Source organism: Vanessa tameamea, chromosome 5, assembly GCF_037043105.1.
Source record: "Vanessa tameamea isolate UH-Manoa-2023 chromosome 5, ilVanTame1 primary haplotype, whole genome shotgun sequence".
NCBI lineage: Eukaryota > Metazoa > Arthropoda > Insecta > Lepidoptera > Nymphalidae > Vanessa > Vanessa tameamea.
This window is the reverse complement of record NC_087313.1, coordinates 11,660,570-11,682,937: the sequence shown is the minus strand read 5'-3', so window position 1 is coordinate 11,682,937 and position 22,368 is coordinate 11,660,570. Positions and strand designations below refer to the sequence as shown.

At 32.6% G+C, this 22,368-nt stretch overlaps 2 protein-coding genes across 2 annotated transcripts; both read right to left on the bottom strand.

The window, feature by feature from the left end:
* Positions 1-3,268: 3,268 nt before the first annotated feature.
* LOC113392538 (seminal metalloprotease 1-like) lies at positions 3,269-11,458 on the bottom strand. Its single transcript, XM_026629027.2, has 6 exons — positions 11,332-11,458; positions 10,131-10,343; positions 5,598-5,707; positions 5,190-5,400; positions 4,243-4,379; positions 3,269-3,509 (listed from the first exon to the last, which is right to left on the bottom strand). The coding sequence occupies exons 1-6, from the start codon at positions 11,447-11,449 to the stop codon at positions 3,354-3,356; spliced, it is 945 nt and encodes a 314-aa protein (XP_026484812.2). The 5' UTR covers positions 11,450-11,458; the 3' UTR covers positions 3,269-3,353.
* A 2,205-nt stretch (positions 11,459-13,663) lies between these two features.
* On the bottom strand, positions 13,664-20,386 carry LOC113392537 (seminal metalloprotease 1-like). Its single transcript, XM_026629025.2, has 6 exons — positions 20,232-20,386; positions 18,855-19,067; positions 17,771-17,880; positions 16,880-17,090; positions 15,962-16,098; positions 13,664-13,905 (listed from the first exon to the last, which is right to left on the bottom strand). Exons 1-6 carry the CDS (start codon positions 20,347-20,349, stop codon positions 13,717-13,719), a joined length of 978 nt encoding a protein of 325 aa, XP_026484810.2. The 5' UTR covers positions 20,350-20,386; the 3' UTR covers positions 13,664-13,716.
* Positions 20,387-22,368: the final 1,982 nt, after the last annotated feature.

Sequence of the window (22,368 nt, the reverse complement as noted above, 5' to 3'; positions counted from 1 at the left end):
TGACACTTTTTTACGACGGATCTTTATCTATTCATCGGTTTCGTTAAGAGCGTGTCAGTGTTACCCACTTCACTTTTTAAATAATTTCACTTTTACTAGTGGCATGTCCCTAGAGACACGAGGCACTTCGATTTTGACATGCCAGTTCGAAGACGTCTTCATAAAAAAAAAAAACTTATGTTTGTTTTTTCCGATCGTCAAATATTTCGTCTATAAATACGAATATTTTGATAACGATAAACGAAGGATTATTGATTTTAATAAAGGTACCATTCCATAAATGTTCCAGTGTTGGGCAAAGGACTTCTCTTGTCTTGAGGTGAATTTTTTTTTGAGCTTATTAAACTAAGCTGCTAATGTACATGTTGCCTTGGGATAAGTAAGTCATAGTTTTTCGTCACACATGTACAAATTTCCTCACGATGTTTCGTTCACGAACTCGAGATAAATAAATCCAAACAAAGCATATGGAAATTCTGAATTGAAGCCGCAATCTTTGACCAAGATTCACTTGTTATAACAATTTATACCTATTTCAAATTATTATAACTTTTTTTTATATAAATCATGAATTTTTATAAAATAATGTTAGACTATTTATAAATCTAGAGCCAATATCATGTAACATACTACTTAACTAGTGTGCGTACTTAGTGGCCAACTGTTGGCTATTATTTTTTTCGACGCGTTCTCAGTATTGACAATCTAAATAGACATCAGCATTTTTGCCACCTTTCCACGCGGTCAAGATTTATACAGTAATTATTTTTTAATTAATATTTGTACACATTTAGGGACTTAATATTAATTCATCATCCTCTTGCCCTTACCCCAATTTTACTTGGGGTGGGCGCAGCATGTCTTCTTCTTCCATACTCTGTGGGACGTCATCTCACAAGTAACATTATTTCTAACCATATCGTCTTTCACACATCCTTCCATCGTTTCTTTGGTCGTCCCCTTCCTCTATATCCATTCAAATCCACGCTCAAGACCTTCCTCACAATATGGTCCTCATTCCTCTTAATTTTAATATTAATTATTAAGTAATATACTATAATATATGTATAATATAATAATATTTTAAATAGACATATAAATAATCAAAGCAAATAATATTGCAATCATCTTTTACTTCTTACTAACATAGCTGATTGAAATGGTAATCTAATACTTAGGAACAAAGTTATTTCTCCGAATCTTCGAAAATAACCGACCACCCTCCGCCTTAGAGTATCGGTTTCAGAGATGACACCGCCAGACCGATACTCACTGTCAGCTGACGTCGCCGGACCGTGACCCGTCAAACTTACAGTCATTCCTTTATAGGATCTAGGTCATATTACGATTAAAATAGGTAAGTTATTATAAATATCTAAAAGAGTCACTCTTTTATAAGTTCCGAAGGAAAATATTTTTTGTTTGCATTTTCTTTTGTTTTTTTTTGCGAGTTCGATAAAAAATATTATTTTTACTTTTATATAAAAATGTAGTTTTTCAGTGTGTTAATTAATCTCTCCTTGCTTGTGTTGCAGTTTCAGGTCCATTATAAGTTCGACTGACAAGAACAATCCCAAACACATACACATACAAGTCAGTATAAACAAAAAAAACATCCACTTTTAAACACCGTATGAAACATCCAAATGACTAAAAGTTACAAATTGTAAAATCGATTATTTTAAGATATATCAATTTGACAATTTTATCGTCGCATTCAAACATTATATCATTCATGTAGGTAGCATAATAAATCCGATTAAATCGGCGATTCTTAACATCCAGTGGTGAGTGCGATGTGATTTCAAAGAGTAGAAATTTGTCCTGACAATATTTACGGTGACAGCGGTAAGTAGCTCATGAGCCCCGACATCAAAGAATTAGGGTAACCATCAATGTCTTCTGAATTAAAATAATAGAGTTATTTTGGTATTATTCGTTAATATTAAATGCATTTATCAAATGCTTACAATTTTTAAAGTTTTTTTTTATATATTGTTTTGAATCTGTTCAAAATTTAACCAACAATTTATGTGAAGTGTTTTTTGGTTTGTTAATATTAGTTGTAATTGTATTTTATAATAAATCATCAGACAATTCTCACATTCACTTAACAAAGAAATTTCACTTTAAAAATTAAAAAATATCACTAATCAACATTCCCTAGTTCTCAACGCACGTGGTGATACTACACGACGATAACCGTCACGTGTTCCGACAACACGAAGGTCGCATTGCTCCTTCGGGACAGATTAAAAAAACTTCGAACTTGTATGTTTTGTAAATAATATTTTATTAGAGTCCTTTTGCGTTTACCGAAAAAGCGAACGGTAGCACAGAAATTATAAATAGATAACGCAGAACACTTAAATTGTTTTATTTAGATTTTTATGCTGCATTTTCACTGAACGTTACCTATTGTAGAAAAAAAGAATATATATATCGGCTCAAACGTCATCAGCAGTTCGAAATAAACTATAAGAATTTCAAATGTGATTATAAAAATATATTACTAATTACGTCATAATTATAAAGATTTATTGATTAATAGTACTAGATAATTTGATAAATAGTTGTTAAACTAATTATTATTGACGAAAATGTGTCTAACACGTGATATTTTAAATTTTAAATGCCAATCGCTTAATATTACATTAATTATAACATCTTAATCATTTGTAAATATTATAAGATGATTTTAACAATAGTTACTTTTAACTTTATAATATCAAAGTCAAAGTCAAAAATCTTTATTCAATATAGAAGTGTTTACACTTGCTTATTGATAGTCAAAAATCTACCACCGGTTCGGAATTTAACACCTCGGACCTGAGAAGAACCGGCGAAAGAAACTCAGCGGGATATTTTTTTTTCCATTTTGCATGCACGATAATAATTCCATTTTAGTTATTTGAAACAGCCTGGAGGCGATCATTTCATTCCCAAGGTGTGCAGTCAACTAAAAAGTCATTAGTGTTGTAATGTCCTTTAGCACACAAACACTCTTTAACGATTCTTTTGAATTTTATAATTGAATAATTTTGAACGTTTTCTGGGATCCTGTTGTAAAAACGTATACGTTGCCCCAAAAAAGAGTTACTAACCCTGTGTAATCGGGTACTTGGAGTAACAAGTTTATTCTTGTTCCTAGTGTTAATAGAATGTCGTCACAATGTCTGGGAAAATAATTTAAATGTTTAAAAAGTTTTAAAAAAGTAAATAATTTTTTATTACATATCAATAAATTTAAATTCAATAACTCTTTTATTTAGTTATCATATCTAAAGAAGGTATAATTTACAGGCGTTTATTTACAAATGTACGTTTTATATTACATATTAAATGCGTAATTCTTATTGTTCTTCTTTACTTTCACTGGTATCTTCGTCACTTTCACTCGTTTCTTCTTCACTGTCATCCCATGCGCCGGGGCAGTCGTAGTGTCTGTTGATCCTAAGCCAGTCCTTGTCCGTGATAAACACACGCTGGCCCATCGTGCCCTCGAATTCCTTTTAATTGAGAATAACTATATTAGTATATATGTTACTGTAAAAGCTCGAACGAGCTTTTACAGTAACGATTAACGATTATGAATGGTAAATGTCCATAAAACTTTGGGATTCGAACTTTTACCATCATTCACTTGGTAGGTTAGGATTTACATGTTAGGTTAGGTTAGATTGGAATGTTAAAAATACGAAAAAGTCGTCCCTTTATAACAAATACTTACATTTACCAACTCATGCCGGTAAATCTTAGGTTTTACTGGAAAATCTTAAGATTTACTTAGTTCGAGCTTTTACAGTAACATATACAATAAACACTACTTAGCCCTACCACAAAGTAAAATGCTTAGAGTAAAATACAGAGCTTACATGGCCCAGCGATTAGAACGCGTGAATATTAACCGATGATTACGGGTTTAAATCCTTTAATTTAATTTAATTTATACCTCTAAATTTTCATGCGCTTAGGTAATCTTGTGTTCAGCGGTGAAAATATCATCGTGAGGAAACTTGTCTAATTTCAATGAAACTCTGCCATGTGTATAACGAAACAGCAAGGTGGAATGAGCTCCAAACCTTCTCCTAAAAGGGAGATGAGACCTTAGCCCAGCAGAGGCACATTTATAGGCTGATGCTTTTATTATAGGTAAATAATAATCAATATCGCATAGAAAGATTTATGTATTTTTTTTTTCTCTATTGGTAGAAATAGAAAAAAAACACCTATTAAACTTACCCTTTTCGCAACGATAGTTGGCTCGCCATTAGAAGAAAAGGCGTAAGGTCCGTAATGTAAGCAGCTGACGTAGTCGTATTCAACACCCAAGTTACTGACTAGATCCGGTCCAAAGATGTCGAAATTGTGTTCCGTTCCTATATAATTGAAAAGTGTTTTTAAATTTAAATGAACGTTTAAATTAAATACATTAACATTGACGATGATGATGAAGTCCTCCTGCCTGATTTGAGTTTAAGCGTTTATTATCAAGTGCGCTGGACATATACATCCTGAGAAATATCGTCCTCATACATTAACTGATATTTTTGAATTAAGAACGAAATATTTCAAAATAATATTAACGGAAAAAAATTTAGTTGAATACAAATTGAATTACCATAAACAGCATGGCGTGTACAATTACACAATAGTAGTTCAGTTATTGCTATGTTATATGGATAGTTTTAGTGATTTTTTGGCTAATTATATAAATATACAAAGATTATATACAAACTTTTTCGTAATCTAAAAATGACACATTTACGGGCTACTAATTTAATATTTATTTTAGCGTTATCGCTGTGATGTTTCTTTCAATTTATGCGATTAATTTTCTGTCGTCACGTAAGTGAAAATTCAGTTCCAAGACAATATTTATTGAGCTGAGATAGATCAATGATTAGAGCACGTAATTCTTAGCCCAATATCAGAGTAAACCCAGGCCAGCACCACTGAACTTGTATGTGTTTGATTTGTGTTTAACTACGTTCTCTGCAGTAAATTAAAACATCGTGAGGAAGACTGCATTCGTTGGGTGAAAATCTATCACATGCCGCGTATCTATCGCAATCCGCATTGGAGCAGCTTGGTGGAATTAGCTCCTAACTTTCTTCTCAAACGGAGACAGGATTTAATTTACTTTATAAAATTTATCCATAGATTTATAAAATGTTTATATTTCTTACCAGACATAAGGTTTTCTTCGACAATCTTTACGTATTTATCGCGGTTGTAAGTAGACTGCATGTGCAGAAAACCCAGGATGTGCATCCATTCATGAACGATGGTAGCGTGACGGAAGCAGCCTTGGCCCGGATAATTACGAGCTAAGTTCATGGTGTGTTCACCACGTTCCTTCCAATAGCCAACATGAGCGTAGCAACCAGCTGGTAATCCCTAAAAACAGTTAAGTTTTTGTTTTGTAAAACGGTTTCATTGCAATAGTACGACGTGTAGTTCGAAGGGCGGTATGGTTGGGAGCAATATTTCCACGTTCGAAGTCCCATTTCCAGGACAAAAAATTAACAATACAGTGATTGGTGGCCATCACCAGTAAAAAATAAAATAAGTTTAAATTCCATTGGTGTACTTACAGTGACCTTTACGTAAACCTCGTCTTCAGGCTCCCTGTAGCGGAATTTAACGCATGTCATGTTTTCAATATGGGCAATACCGTCTTCAATGGCAGCTTTTTGTAGTGGCCCTAGAATAAAATGGGTAGAATAATACTCAGGAGGATTTAAGCCGCAAAGAATTACAAAAGTTTGAATACTTAATTAATTTTAACTTCAATGTAGTCGATAGAAATACTGGAAAATGTTATTGCATTTTTTTTAAATTTCGAATATCATACGTTTGTTTTTTGTTACGAACTTACGTGATTTACTTTTACCCATATACATATATGACTATATAACTATGGTTAAAAATGAGAGAGTAAATATCTCATTATGGGTTCCCATCTTAAATTTTCTAATTCTAACGTAAGAATCGTAATCAGCGATTCCGAAAACCCTGAACCCACCTATGATTTTAAAATTTGGTTTATGGGACGCGTAGCGATGTAAAAAGTGGCAAGCTCGATCCTGACCCCTTGGGTTATTGTCGTTCCCACTCCTAACACAAGTGATAAGGTTAGGAGGGGTAAATAGGAATATGAATTATATATTTGGCCCTTGAAGGTCGAGTCTGAAACTATCTTCCGGTCTCTAATAATTATTGGTAACTGGTGTCCAATATTGGTTGTTGACGAAAAAGTGCCATAGAAATAATGTTTTTATTATCAATATATTTAATAAGCATTATGTATGTCGTTTCATTTCACGTCACGTTTGATTAATTAGTGATAAAAGTTATCCATCAAGATATATTACATAATCCTTTTCGGGGTTTTCGTTTAATTTTTTTTTATATAGAATAATAATAATTATTATGACGTTATTAAATATAAAAATCAGAGAGAGAGAGAGAGAATTTCTTTGGATATAGTTATATAATGTATTAAAATAACGGTCTATAAAATAAATCAACAATGTTTGGAAATTATTAAATTACATTAAATAAAATTATTATTAAAAATTCCGTGTAAATTAAAAAAATAACTAAAAATAAGTAGGTAATAATAATAATAGATAAGAAAGAGAACGAAGATCCCCTGGAGGTGGAATAACGGTTTTCCTTGAGTGACGATTTCTGCCAGTTCACTCTACTGCAAACCGCGTAAAGGAATTTCGTTCAAAAACAATACTATTAATTAATAGTATAATAAAAGTAAGTAAGAAAAAGCGGCGAAATGCGAGTCGGACTCGCCCATTAAGGGTTCCGTTCCATCGTTCAGTTCCGGTTCAGCAAGTAACAAGGTTTACGTTTATGAAATTCAATTTTTTATTTTTATATTTGTATTGATTGAATGAAAGGTAAATTGCGGTTTACGATTTATGACGTATTTAAAAATATCTACTTACTAGATTTCGTTCAAACCAATTTTCGGTGGAAGTTTGCATGGTAATTATGTACATCATATATTTTTTTTAGTTTTATCATTCTCTTATTTTCGAAGTTACAGGGGGGGGGGCACATTTTACCACATTGGAAGTGTCTCTTGCGCAAACTATTCAGTTAAGAAAAATATGATATTAGAAACCTCAATACCGTTATTGAAGACCTATCCATAGTTCAACAGTATAGTTCTTATAGTTTCGGAAAAAAGTGCCTGTGACATACGAACGGACAGACAGACAGACATGACGAATCTATAGGGGTTCCGTTTTTTACCATTTGGCTCGGAACCCTAAAAGACCGAATGTTTAGTGATTTGGCAGTAACGACTTGCTTTTACGACATTATCGTTCATCTTATAAGCTAGACCGCCGACGTATTTGCAACATATTACGGTAACTCTTTTATGATTTAATTAATCCTTGCAGGCAATTCACGTGATAGATTCATGATGTCCTGCTGATCGATTTCAGCCGCAGCAATTATTTTAAAGTGTGGCTAGCAAGAACATTTCAGAATGCAATTGCGTGCACAAACACAGGTGCATCTGTCTTCGTTTATGACTCATGACCGATGATATTGAACGATGAAACAACCGCTTTACGTGTGGAAATGTAAACAACTCAACCAAACTCCATGTTTTTATTGATAATTGTTAAAGGAAAACCACTTCACTTACTTACTTAATAGCTTATTCGAACCACAGGAGTAGTAAAATCTTTGGAGAGACTTTATTTAAATTAAGGGTTTTGTGCAGGCCCGAGCCGAGATGGCCTAGTGGTTAGAACGCGTGCATCTTCGGGCTCAAACCCAGGCAGGCACCACTGAATTTCATATGCTTAATTTGTGTTTATAATTCATCTCGTGCTCGGCGGTGAAGGAAAACATCGTGAGGAAACCTGCATGTGTCTAATTTCAATGAAATTCTGCCACATGTGTATTCCACCAACCCGCATTGGAGCTGCGTGGTGGAATTTTCTCCAAAACTTTAAATTTACAGGCTGCTAATGCTAATGCAATGTCTTCGGGTGGTTGTGACCAGTTACCAGCACATACCTCATTTGCCAGTCCACCAAACCATTTTGACATTGAATTGACGTGATTCAATTGTTCGAGATCTTAAAAAAAGCGTTTTAAATGTAGGAAATTTGAAATTACAGCGGATATAACTAGTTCAGTCGCATATTGTTTTATTATAATTAAAATAACTGTTCATAGAGCACAATATAGCAGAGTAATTAGCAAATCGCATGTCATACGTGAAACGAAGGTTTATTTTTTCGATTCTAATAGGGATTGCACCGATATAATTTATTGAAGTTTACATATGAATGTATTTGTAAATACAAGATTTATCATTAATCGTACGGTAACTGATAATTAATTATCATAAATTAATAATAATGAAATGATGGGCATTAGGTTGATAACGAGTTTCGTTAATGATCGGAATTTTCATTGATAGTGAATATCATGCGTAGTTATATGTCATACGAATATCATATCAAAATGTTATGCGTTTCATTGTAAACTAGTTCCACTATAATCTCTCGCTGTGCTAAATTTGAATCGGATCCGTTCAGCCATTTTGTGATTGGGAAAAACATCCATATATACTTTTATAATATACATATGTATAATTGACTCCTTAACTCTGTATGTCTATTCCAATCGAAGAAGGAATAATGATAAGAAATTACAGAGATCTTTAGGAGCTTTTTTTAATGCAACTCATTTGTAGAATTGCATCTGTTGCGATAATGACGAAAGATAAAGATTAACATTTTTTTTATATATTTCTAAAAGCGTGTGATTTATAAATTATAGAATTACTTAGATTTAAAGAATGTAAACAAGATTTGAGTTTGTATATTTTAATTATGTACGTACCAAATAACATAATTCAGGTAGAAAAGTTTTTTAATTAATTCTCTATAGCCTATTCCAATCGAAGTAGGAATAAAGGTAAACAAACCTCAAATATAATTCCATTCAATTTGGTAATAGATCTGCTATATTGTGCACTACTAACAGTTCATTAGTTATATACTAATACTATTTATAATACAACACAACGCTACTCCACTTAACAATTTATTTATATCCACTTTAATTTTACATCCAAAGTTCCATAACGGTTTCGTTGATTTCCAAACGCCATTTATCGCAAACCCATAATTAATATCATAGATTATAACAGTTCTCGACAAATGATAACGCTTCAATTATATGTCAAACTAGCAGTGCCCGCGACTTCGGGTCTACGTTTAGTGCTACATGTTCATGAAATCATAATAATTCATCTGTTTTACACATTATAAATGTCATATAAAACTGTTAATTGTCTGTTTGTTCACACATCACACAGAATCTATAACAATATAATCTATTAAACTTGATAAACCTTTTGCATTTGAAATATAATGGTTTAACTTAACTATTATGTATGTCGCAGGCAATCGGCTTCATTTGCCATTCTAGTAACTGTCAAAAGTTTATTTATAAAATTATATTGAAGCAAATTATATTTCTTAACCTAATTATAGATATTTTTATTTTAGAGAAAGTATAATCAAAATTATATATAATTTAGGCCGCTGCCATTGATAAAAATACATACGCTGTTAATAAAAAGCCAATTCAAACAGCTTGCTGCGATATGAATATTACCTCGCTACGGGTCACAATGATGCTACGAGCAACAAGATGCTACGAGCAAGTTACGAGAACGAACTGAGATACAACAATTATACCACTTGCTAAATAGGACTGAAATGAGCGGCGGGGAGACAATTTTTTTTTTTAAATGTACTAATCTGAGAATCTTCCTCTTCGAATCGACCTCTTAAGTAGCGCAATCATTGGGAAAAGTTATAGAGTATAAAAAAAACAGAGGCCTCGACTTCGCAGTGTGACAATCCAAAAGTTAAACTAATTTACATAACTACAACGTGAAATTCTTAATAAGTATATATGTATGTACCTAAAATTAATTTATTGTGTCCCGCTAACACACATTTGTAATTTATATAACATAAAAATAAAATTAAATTATATATTATATAATATATTATACCAGCGATAAATGAGTATAAGCCTATAATAATAAAAAAAAATTATATGCTTACCGAATTCATCTTCTCCGAATTCCCAAACAACAGTGTTGTTGGGCCACTTCGTGTTTGGAAAGATGTATGCGTTGCGGCCTGAAGCGTATTGTTGCAACATGGACTCAATTATGAAGTCATCTAAGATAATATCGCCTTGAAATTTGCCGCTGTTTTCTTCGGGGTTGGCGCGGGGGAACAGTCTCGAACGGGCGAGGAATTGTTTGCCATCGCCTGTATAGAAAAATGCCATCATTATTACTTACGTATAAAATATATTTTAACAATATCATATGATATATTTTCTAGTGTATGAGAAAACTGTGCAAGTAATTCAGACGTTACATTTTTGCAGTAATTTGGTGCTGGAGGGTTTTGTCTGAACGGAAAAGAGAAAGTAAGTCTTCTATTACTTCCTATTTGTTGACTTTTTGTGGTAAATAGAAGTCTTAAATGCATTGATTTCTTTCTTTTAAATTAAGCTAGTTTTTAGAATAATACCAAATGTCTAGCGAGTTCATCATATTAATATTTTTCTGTCAGTTTAATGCAATATACAAAAAACTTATATATTTATATAATATAATACAGTCCCTAGTTAACTTGTATAGAACAATCTAAAGTTTCGATTTTATATCACACAATTCATAATGCACAATTATATCGAGCTGACCAAATAAATCAGTCAAGGAGAACAAATCATAAAACAAAGACAGTCACACATTTAAGCTATTCTTTACCATTTTGGAGTGCTGTATTATCAGAAATCACAATTCGAAAGACAAAATGATATGTGCATTTCAGGACATTTGGAATCCAACAGCTACCGTAGTGATAGTTTGACTACATGTAAATCCGAAAAACTACAGAGAAATCAGAAAAAAACCCAAAGTAATTACTACACTGACAGTGAACTCCTTACTAGACAATAAACAGTGATAGATGAAAACCTTATGTTCCAAGAGATTATATATATATATATTAAAATAGAAAGGAAACGAATGGTTACAAATACAGCTTAGTATCGACACCAAGAATTTAAAAAAAAATGTCAATCAGCTTCAGTTCACGTGACAGAAGTGAAACATTGGGCGTCAGAAACGCTTCACTCAAAGAACAAGGTCTGTCAAAATCGACCTTGAAATTAAATCTTCAAGGTCAATTTCACTTAAATCTTTTTCATGGCCAAATTTTTTTTAAAGAAATTTATGTTCACACTCACTCGTCTTTGTACTTTCCAAATAATTTCTGAATTCTTCGATTTCTCCCCTCGTCCTCACTATTGAGGGCTTCGCCACAACCACCCCAATAAGACACAACACGACAAACGCACGCATCATCACGCTTCTAATGCTTAAACTCTCATTAATCCCTTATATATCGACACGATTATCTTCGTGATAATTTATTGCGTTAATAAAATCGATCTTATTTAAATGTGTGGGTAATAATCACACTTACCTAATTATTATATTTTATAATCTACAAACTTTAAAATACAAATTGTGATCCATATCTTTCTCTAATTTACTTGAAAAAAACAATATATAATTTCGACGTTAACATTAGTATTTCGACGTTTTGTACTCAATATTAATACAATAAAAATGTTTAAAATTTTAATTATTATAAAATATATTTTATAAAAAGCAAATGTAATCGCTGGCTAAGCGAATGAATGAATATGATATACTTTTCCAGATAAATTTAATGCCGAGGCGAACTTTATTTTAAGGTCTGGCAGCCTTAAATGGGATGAATTGAACAAGAAATCTCAATATAAAAAAAATAAAAAACATTTTAAGAGTTATTTTTATTATTAGATATTTAAAAGAATAGAGAAATGAAAATATCTTAATTACACGATAAATATGTTATCGTATTCTATTGAAAAAAAAAACAATTAATTATTTAGTGTGGATAAGATAATGAATTATTGTCACGCCTTTAGATGCTGTACAACATCAACACAACAACAGTAAATCTTGTATTCATCTTTTATCCCGCAACAAACTCTGTACCACAGCATCTCTAATATTTTTTTTATATTTTAATAATATTTTGTTCAAAAACAACGGAAAGGAATGTCCTCGATGTAATTGATATTTTTTTTTTTGTCTGTAAAAAAACTAATCGGTATTATTTAACACACGGCTAAATTATTGTTTTTGATTTATTATTGAAGATACATAAATAGAAATGTTGAGTTTTGTCTAAGGTTGATTAATATGATGATCATTATCACCATTAAAATAAGCAATCTCTTATAAAAATAACTAATTTAAAAAAGATCACTTTAGTTGGTCTAAATTGCAATATATCTAATTCTTATCAACTAAGTAAGTAAGCTTTGCAATTTTAAGCAACAGCTCTACTTAAAGGTGTTGTAACGACTACTAGGTGAACCTCAGGTTCCGATTTTTTATCCACGCGTAACTATTATTTATAATATTTATTTTATCCGAATTTAGCTTGCAATTCTTTAAGATTCTAATTTTTAGGAAAAGTGTTTCGATAACAGAGATTTTATAAATACGATCAATATGAACAACTACTTTTGACAGTTTTGGTAATTTAATATATTAAGCTATATATAAAATGAAGTCAATATTTGTCAGTAGTTGAAGAAGTATATCCACTATAGTCCAGTATATGTCTACTATATCCAGTATATCCACCAACCCGCATTGAAGCAGCGTGTTGGAATATGCTCTAAGCCTCCTCGTCAAAAGGAAAGGAGGCCTTAGCCCAGCAGTGGTAAATTTACAGGCTGTTAATGTTGAAGAAGTATAATTAACTAACGGCGAAATTATTAATGATTATCTCGGCAAAAAAAGTACTAGCCCCTCTGGTACCGGTGGAGAAAATACGGCAGACCATTAAATTATTATTCGCACTGTTCAATGCAATTGTGTACAGAAAAACGCAAATATGGGCTTTTAATATAAGTTGTTTAGCAGCATTGAAAGTCATGGCAATGGTGTATGTTAATTGAATATTATTTTATTAATTGTTTTATAATCTAATTAGTCTTTTTTGTTATTTTTTATCTACACTTATAAAAAATAATGTATACCATTTTTCAAATGGGTTTAAATTTTTAAATAATATGTTGTTGACAAGACGAGCGCGTCAAACAGACTCGCTACGCAAGCGCCTTTAAGGTTGCTTCCTAGGTGGAAAGTCAGCCAGTTACTCGTTATAACTGAACACCACAAAATAGTTTTCCATTGGAGTTCGCTACAGCTCAATTCTTGGCACAGCATGCAGGACTGGATTTTTTTCAAAATTCGAAATCACAGCAATGACCAGTACATTATTCGATAAACGCACATTCGAATTGCATAGCAACCTTTAAGTTATTCTTGCTTGATGTAAAAACTGACCTGATTTTTACTAGTGAAACATTACTCATAATTTTAATTTTATATTTATATTCATTCTTAAACAAGAATACATTATTCAGTTATTATCTTTGAAAAGTAAGCGAGTGTCTAGATCTCGCAATAGTGGTAACATGTTCAAAAAATAAAATACAAATTAAATTCATTTCAAATTTATAATTTCAGATTCAAAACGACCAAAGTGATAAGTGAATCAGTCCTTATTATAATTCTTCTGCTTGGACGACTGCCGGTGGTGTATTTTCGGAAAGAGGTGAATAGAAATTGACTTCTTTCTCTAGATTTTGCACGTCTTCACTGGTCCAGGCCCCGGGGCAGTTGTAGTGTCTGCGCAGTCTCAACCAGTCCAAGGAAGTAACATGATCCATTTGACCCATGACTCCCGAGAAACTCTGTAAGGTTTTAAAGAACGGTATATTTAAAGAATCTTGCAAAAACATCCTGCAAAATCCTGGTCCGATAATTTGATAAAAAAACAAATGACAATTATTTATTAGACAAACAATGTTTGATAAAATTGTGAACCATATATTTATCGTTATATGACATAACATTATATACATATAACCAGACGAATTAAAAATTCTACAAAATACAATTGATTATTGATTATGTTGGTTGAGTTAGATCAGAACAATTTTACATCAATCCTTTAGCGCAGCGCTGTTAAAACATTTACCTATTGAGTGTTTGTCAAATGATCTTTTATTTTAATGATTACAATACAATTTTAATGATTTACAATACATTTTTTAACAGTATAGTTTCTTATACATTTTAGGTGAAATTATCATTTGTCATACTGTCAAACAAAGTTAGTCCAAAATTCTATAAGAATTTAAGTAGACTTGTTATATCAAATAATATATTAAAATTTGTAAAATTAAACTCCTAATGTTCTCCTAAACTCCCCTATAGTTGTCTGGATCAGATTGCTCTTTAGCGATAATTTCGCTTTTCTTTTTGCCGAATATTCGCGGAATATCGGGTCGATTGTTTTTATGCCACGATGCGAAACCTGGTGCGTAAAGTCAGTGGCAGCACCAACAGCATACTTAGCATGATCGCCAGCAGACTTGACTGCTTGACATGAATCACTGTTGTGCAATCTCTGACGGAATGGCTCAGCAGTGATTATTAACAGTTTTTTCTTTCTATTTTAGTATTATTTATTGTACAAACACTAGGATAAAATAATTGTTACTAACAAAATGGACATATAGTCTTAAATAAATGATTTATTATCATATACGTATAATTTTATTTGTTTAATGTGCCCTTTCTTAGTATAGTTTGCTGGATCTTATCAAGAGGTATTCCACAAGGATCAATTATTGGTTCTAATCTATTCTCTGGCGATTTTAAATAAGAAATAAATTATGATTTCGGCTTTATTATTCATGAATGTTCCTCGATATCTATATTGGCCGATTCAGTGCCGATTATGAGGATTCTTGTTTATTAAACGGGATTTCCATTTCGATAATTTAGGAGTCAATATAAGTCTAAGCAAGGTGAGGCAAATGATATGAATGCCGAATTAAAAAATAACTGATTAGATTACATTGCACGTTTTTTTTTTTTTTCATCGACCTATGTATTTATATAAAATATTATTTTCTAGTTTTAACTTTTCATTTACATATTCAAAGTCGGTAGTTATATTATTGGTGGTAATATAAATAATTTAACTTTTCAGAAATAAGACTAAGGTATAATTTTAACAGCTGTATTAGGAGACGTCAATTAACTTTAAAGTCAATTAACTATTTTAACAAAAAAAAAATATATATCATCCTCATTCGGGCTCAGTACTAACGAAGCTCAAGTCTCTAACGTATCAAGATCGATATAGTAATCGTTTTGTATATTTTTGAATTGATATTAAAGTTAATTTATGTATCTGCCTGTATTCCTAATGTTTCCTAATGATACTTATTTATAGGAAAGAAATATCACTGTCATATTTGGCGTCGGAAATGGTGTGTTTAATTGTGTACAAATAAACATACCTACTGTATTTAGTATCGAATTTAATTTACAATGCAATGAAATAAAGATTTTGCACACTATATTACTTCACTAATTATAAACTTAAAAGATAATAATATTAGTAAGACTGCTGAGAACACAGCGACCACTCACGTTGTTCTATAACAAAATAGCGATACGCAATTTGTTCGGATTGGACTGGTGTGTGAGCGAGACTCATTAGAAGAACAAGAGACATAAGATTCCATAGTCAGATCACATGAATGTAATGAGAATTTTATACCTCTAACAGTATCTACGGGCGACAGTGACCACTACAAATCATTTTAGCTCAAGTAAAGCAAGATTATATCTTATGAAATCTGTATAGTATCTACAATAAATAATAATTATATTTGGAAGTCGACGTCCTAATGTCCGTGTCATGATCAAATCCGAGTTATTTTTCAGCCTTACCCTGAGTGGAGTAATTGTTGGCTGTCCATTGCTGCTGAAAGCATGGGAACTGTAGTGCATGCAGCTGGTGTACTCGTAGGGCAAACCTAGGTTGCTGACCAAGTTGCTTTCGTAGCGATCGAAGTTATGACCCATTCCTGTAAATATAATCAACTTAAAATGTATTTATGGAATTGGATAATGATGATGAGAATCACTAGAGATATTTAATTATAAACTAGACTTCGCCCCCGCTTCGCTCGCGTTTAAAGTTCATCTCATGGTCATCAGGTTTTAGGTATAAACATAACCTATGTCCTTCCTTGGAGTTCAAGCTTGCTTCAAACTAAATTTCATCTAAATCGGTTCAGCACATGAGGAGGTAACAGACAGAGTTACTTTCGCATTTATATATATTTTGGGTAGATCGAAAGATACGGCTTTTGCATTACAACGCGAGATTTATGTCGTTAGTTATTGAGGCTTAATTTTTTTTTTCGTTATGAGCGACAATTTTTATTGAGCCATGCCTGTCCATCTCGGTAAACTTATCGTGGCCAATAATATTTTGCTTATATAACTTTGATAGACGTTCTAAGTTGTATCAGAAAATTATAATTTTTTTTATTTTCTTAATCGTGTTAGGAAACATTAAATATTTATTAATACGTATTTATTAATACGTATTCATTTCCACTGATAATTCTGTTATGTAAGTAAGATATCAAGGATTTTATTTTATATTGAGAGTTTTATGCACTTTTCTTGTATTATATTTGAAATAAAATATTGGTATTTTTGTCCAATATTTATATCTATGTTTCTCGATAAAACCTTAAAGAGCGCGATCAAGCTATACTTCCTTATAGAATGTATCTATCATCATAACATACAAACAATATATTGTCGAGTACGAACATAAAATATTAGTAAAGTTACCTTGGACAATGTTGTTGTGGTTAATTCGCACGTAGTTGTCCCTCGTGTAAGTCGACTGCATGTGGAAGAATCCGAGGACATGGAGCCACTCGTGGATAATAACAGTGACCCAGAGACAGCCCTGTCCAGGGTTTGCACGGGCCAAGTTCAAGGTGTGGACACCACGACCAGCCCAGAAACCAACGCTGGCATAACAACCGTCAGATTTGCCCTGTTGTAGAAATTACCATTAGAATATCATACTTTCGATAACCCGATATTATTATTAATAATTGATCCTGGTTTTTTTTATTGCATAGGTGGAGTTGCAAATGGTCTACCTGATACTAAGTGGTCACCACTGCGTATAGGCATTGGTGCCGTAAGAAATTTTAAACATTCCTTGCATCGTAAATGCTCCACTATCCTTGGAAACTGAGATGCTATGTCCCTTGTGCCGTAGTTACACCGGCTTACTCACTTTTCAAACCAGAACACAACAATACTAATTATTATAATATCTGATGAGTGGGCGGTACCTACCCAGACGAGCTTGTACAAAGCCTACAGGGCTTTTCACCAAACAAATATTATGTAATATATATTATGAGCCGAGATGGCCCAGTGCTCAGAACGCGTGCATCTTAACCGATGATTTCGGGTTCAAACCCAGGGAGGCACCACTGAATTTTCATGTGCTTAATTTGTGTTTATAATTCATTTCGTGCTCGGCGGTAAAGGAAAACATCGTGAGGAAACCTGCATGTGTCTAATTTCAACGAAATTCTGCCACAAGTGTATTCCACCAACCCGCATTGGAGCTGCGTGGTGGAATATGCTCCAAAACCTTCTCCTCAAAGGGAGAATTTTACAGGCTGCTCATTATGGAGTAAGATTGAAATATGTACTAACTGTTATTAAAACAAAGTCTCTTTCGTTGGCGTGCCGCCGACGGAATCTGACGCAGGAAAAGTGTTCGATCCAAGCGATGGCTTGCAATATAGACTGTTGTTGAGCGGCATCTTAAAACAACAGTATAGAAATCAGATCACATTTATATACCGATAAATTAATGAGATCATTCAGGAAGTTTGAAACAGCATGTCATAAATATAAAATTCATATGAACATTTCTTATAAATTTTCATCACTTTTTGTCGTCCGAGGTCGCTCGCGTTTAAAAGGTTTGAAGTTAGGTATAAAAAAAAACTGTGTTTATAATTCATCTCATGCTCAGCGGTGAAGGAAAACATCGTGAGGAAACCTGCACGTGTCTAATTTCAACGAAATTATGCCACATGTGTATTCCACCAACCCGCATTGGAGCAGCGTGGTGGAATATGCTCCAAACCTTCTCCTCAAAGGGAGAGTAGGCCTTAGCCCAGCAGTGGGAAATTTACAGGCTGTTGATGTATGTAATGTATAAAAAGATGTTCGAGTTTGCTTTAGACTACATTTCATCAAATTCGGTTCAGTGGTGTAGCTTTAAATGCGTAACAGACAGACAGAGTTACTTTCGCATTTATAATATTAATATATTTTATACTATACTATGTTACAAATAATAAAATGAAAAACTGACATAATTTGTATTTGTATTAAGTCTTTGTTACCGTTAAAAATTTGTGAAGTTCAATATCTCCGACAGGTAACAAAAAGTAGTTTTATGATTTAATTATTTATGAAAGCGGTTATAAGTAGAACCTTACCACGGAAAAGATAGACACGACTTCAAAAAGAAGGAGCGATTCGCTTGTATTATTTAATGTTTGTTATATCAATACTTTGTCATTAATGTTATACTTCATGGAACCCATAATAAGTTTGAAAAAAAATAGATTATTAGTTATTTTAGTCATAAATAGTTATTTTAGTTTCCACTATTTAATTAAAAATTAATATAGATTTTAGACCTTCAAAAGAATCATAACCCTAGATTGCCAATGCGCTGGCACCGCTCTTATTTCGGTATTTTATAGACTTAAAAGATACTTACTGAATTCATTAGGCCCAAAATCGTATACTACGACATTCCCAGGCCATTTGGTGTTAGGCCAGATGTACGCGGCTCTACCAGTAGCGAAATCCGTCACCAAAGCCTCAACTTGCCAATCGTCCAACACGATATCGCCTTGGTATTTGCCACTGTTTTCCCAAATGTTGGCTTGGGGATTTTCTAAAATACGGGAGTCGACGCGAACTCCACTGTCTATAAAAATATAATTTATTTGTTTTTATACTATAACACACAATTACTACGATATTATGAATTTTTAGAAACATAACATATAGATCAGGTTAATAACCCATAAAGGACAAGTTTCAATCTTTGTAATGACCTATATCATATGTTAATAAACTAAGCAGATATGATTTAAAATAATATCCAATTGAAAAAAACTTACTTATTTACTTAACTTACTTACTTAATATATATTTAAAATAAAATTTAGATACATAAACAGTTCAGTAGCTAAGTTACTAATAATATATATATACTAATAATTTTTAAATTTGGACCGATAATTATTGTTTAAATATTGAAAAAATCCAGTGTTTAATCGTTTTTACAAATCAGAAGAAAAAAATAGATTTTAATTGATACTTTTTTTTAAATAAATTTTTGTAGTTGCATTATTGACTTATTTTGAAAAAATCTAAAAAACGTGATAACTCAAAAATGGTTCATCTATGGTTCAATGGTTCATCATGAATATGGGGATTAAAATTATCGCAAATAGTCACCCCTTTCACCTCCTAACGGGAATACGTCGAATTACCAATAACCCTGTATAAGCTTTTTATAATATTTGTTTGCGTCAGCAAATTATTATTATTAATGGACTGAATTAAGGACCTCCTTTCCATTTTGAGAAATGTATTTAGTGGTTATTCTATCACATCTGCATTTGAATCCTCAATTATCGGTTAAAAAACATATATATTCTAAGGACAGCGATGGCTGCTTTTGCTGTGCAACCTCGGCTTTCAAAAATATACATGCTAAACTGCTAATATACAATATTATACCTTACATAAACTTAACGCTAAACTTATAATAATTATATTCAAAGTTACCTCGACACAATCAGTCGGCCAAAACATTACAAAGGTTAAAATTATGATACGTACAGATAATTTTAAGCAAATGATAAAAATTGTATAATAATTTTAGTCTTTGAAATTATGTTAAATAATTGTAATTAATGTCCATCCTATCGATTTGTTTAAAGTACAATCAGGTTAAGAACCACCCAAGATATAAAAAAGTATCTACTATAAACAAACTAATTGATTAGCCCGCCTTATAATTGTTAAAAAATATTTCAATACATTAAAATTGAATTTAAAAACCATTAAAATCGCAACATACCTGTTCGGCTGTTTTCCAAATATCTTCGGAATTCCTCAATTTCCTCCCTAGTCTTAGTGACTGAGGGAGTTCCCAAAGCCAAAGCGAGGACACACAACAAAACAGTTAGCCGCAACATTTCGATGTTTTCGAAAAACAATCGTCTCCCTTTTTATACGACGCATGGAACAAAGTCACCTAAAATATTTCAAAAGATAAATCAAATTAGATAAATTTACAAGTTAATTATTGATTACCGTGATCGGATAAGATTGAATCAGTGATTAATACTCATTTTACAAGCTCGAAGTGTAGGTATAATTATAAACAATCATTTTCGTAACGACTTTAAACATAATATGTTTATGTATTATTATATGTGAATATGTAAAAGGGTAAGTAAGATATATACGACGCATTCTATGACTTGAATGTTTGCAACTGACGCCATCACAAATATAGAATTAATTGATAGAGGTCACTGATTTCTGTAAGACAGATTTATACCGATCGCTATAGTTATAGACTCTAGACCAGTGATTCCCAAAGTGGTCCAGATGGACCCCCGGGGGTCCACGGGAGACTTGCGGGAGGTCTACGTAGGCGTGAATAAAAAATGGGGGTCCACGAAAATGTATCTGCTTTTGATAGTAAAGAGCAAAAACGTCAGCATAGTTTTTGTAAGGACCTACCTACTTTGTTTTAAGTACCTAACTAAGCAGATAATATTTTAATAAGGCAAGCGACTGTTACTTGTCCAAACTTGCGTATTCGATATTACGTACAATTTCGTGTACAGACTTGCAAAGCGCTATCCGCCCGACAATGCTTAATGCTTGTTCAGACATGAACTTGATCACCACTATAAACACTTGATGCCAAAGGTACCTTTTTTCGTCATCATTTTGAGAGAATTACAAATTTAGTTCATATTTTAGTGTTTCTCTCCAACTGTGGTTACAGCCACATGCCAATAGGTGGTCCAAGAGAAAAATAAGTTTGGGAACTACTGCTCTAGAGCGTTAGTAGCAACAAACATTCATACATTAGTTATTTTACCGGTAGATGTATACGTAAATGTTTTGATTTCATGTGTTCCGGTATAAAGGATAATTGAAAGGAACAAGGAAAAAGCCTTCAAGATACCGTTGTTTGTATTTCATTGGCGGTTTTAGTAATGATCTGCGGGCTTATCAATTGTTAAGGTCTATTGGCGATCGTATCCATCTATAAAATCAGATAAAAAGGCTTTATCGTAACATGGAACCATGTTAGTAACCAAGTAAATGGAACAAGTCGATGACAGCCGAAGATATTGGGTATAACCACAACTGAGCTTTAATGTTGCTGCCTTACTTAATTTGTGTTCATATTTCACCTTTATCGGGAAAATTATCCAGTAAAGCTCCATGTGTTGTACGAAAATCTCACATTTGTAAACCCGTACAGTAACAGTGGAATAGTAATTAAACAACAAAGAAAAGGCATGTAATGTGTACGCCACTTAATGTATAATTGCTATATAAACACATGTCAAATCTTAATCCTAGTTATCAGTATACTGCAATTAATCAATTGATTTTTCATTCTTATCAGATGAAGCGGTCCCGCAGACAAAAGACTAAATAACGCCTAGAGCTTAAATAAGAACGCATGTACCGGCCCTATGTTCAAAATCAACATCGCCCCTGAGGGGAGAAAACCCTCAATGGGTATGGGATTAGTCCATTCCCATTTCCCCACCAGGACTCTCAAAGCTCGCCTGCATAAAAACCGGCTACATCCTAACACTCTGCAAAGTCTTAACTGAACTAAAGACTCTACTTTTGCGAGTTCGTATTGCCATACCAACAGATTAATAATAGAATTGATTAATGCAAACATTTAACCAATCAACATATCGTTTATGCTCAAAATATGTATTCATGTGTTTCAATATTTATTAAGCAACCGATGGAACAACTGTCAGCCTATCAAGTCTCTAATCTGTCGGAAATCTTAGGCTCGCGTCATGCTTAATAATATCTAGATTAAATTGCAGATATTACCTGTTTCAAAAATTAAATATGTAAGTTATTCTAATGCGAATTTTGAAAATATGTTTGTTTTTATAAAAATAGGAAAACGGTCGAGCAAATACGAAACAAACAAACGCCCA

What these genes read in the sequence shown, in the direction of transcription:
- LOC113392537 (XM_026629025.2), bottom strand. Translation starts at nt 20,349, where the DNA reads ATGTTGCGGCTAACTGTTTTGTTGTGTGTCCTCGCTTTGGCTTTGGGA. An exon ending in TTTGGAAAACAGCCGAACAG is followed by an intron (nt 19,068 to 20,231) that starts GTATGTTGCGAT and finishes ATATTTTTATAG; the next exon opens with ACAGTGGAGTTCGCGTCGAC. An exon ending in GAGACTTTGTTTTAATAACA is followed by an intron (nt 17,091 to 17,770) that starts GTTAGTACATAT and finishes TTTCTACAACAG; the next exon opens with GGCAAATCTGACGGTTGTTA.
- LOC113392538 (XM_026629027.2), bottom strand. Translation starts at nt 11,449, where the DNA reads ATGATGCGTGCGTTTGTCGTGTTGTGTCTTATTGGGGTGGTTGTGGCG. An exon ending in ATTCGGAGAAGATGAATTCG is followed by an intron (nt 5,708 to 10,130) that starts GTAAGCATATAA and finishes ATTTTATTCTAG; the next exon opens with GGCCACTACAAAAAGCTGCC. An exon ending in CGAAGAAAACCTTATGTCTG is followed by an intron (nt 4,380 to 5,189) that starts GTAAGAAATATA and finishes TCAATTATATAG; the next exon opens with GAACGGAACACAATTTCGAC.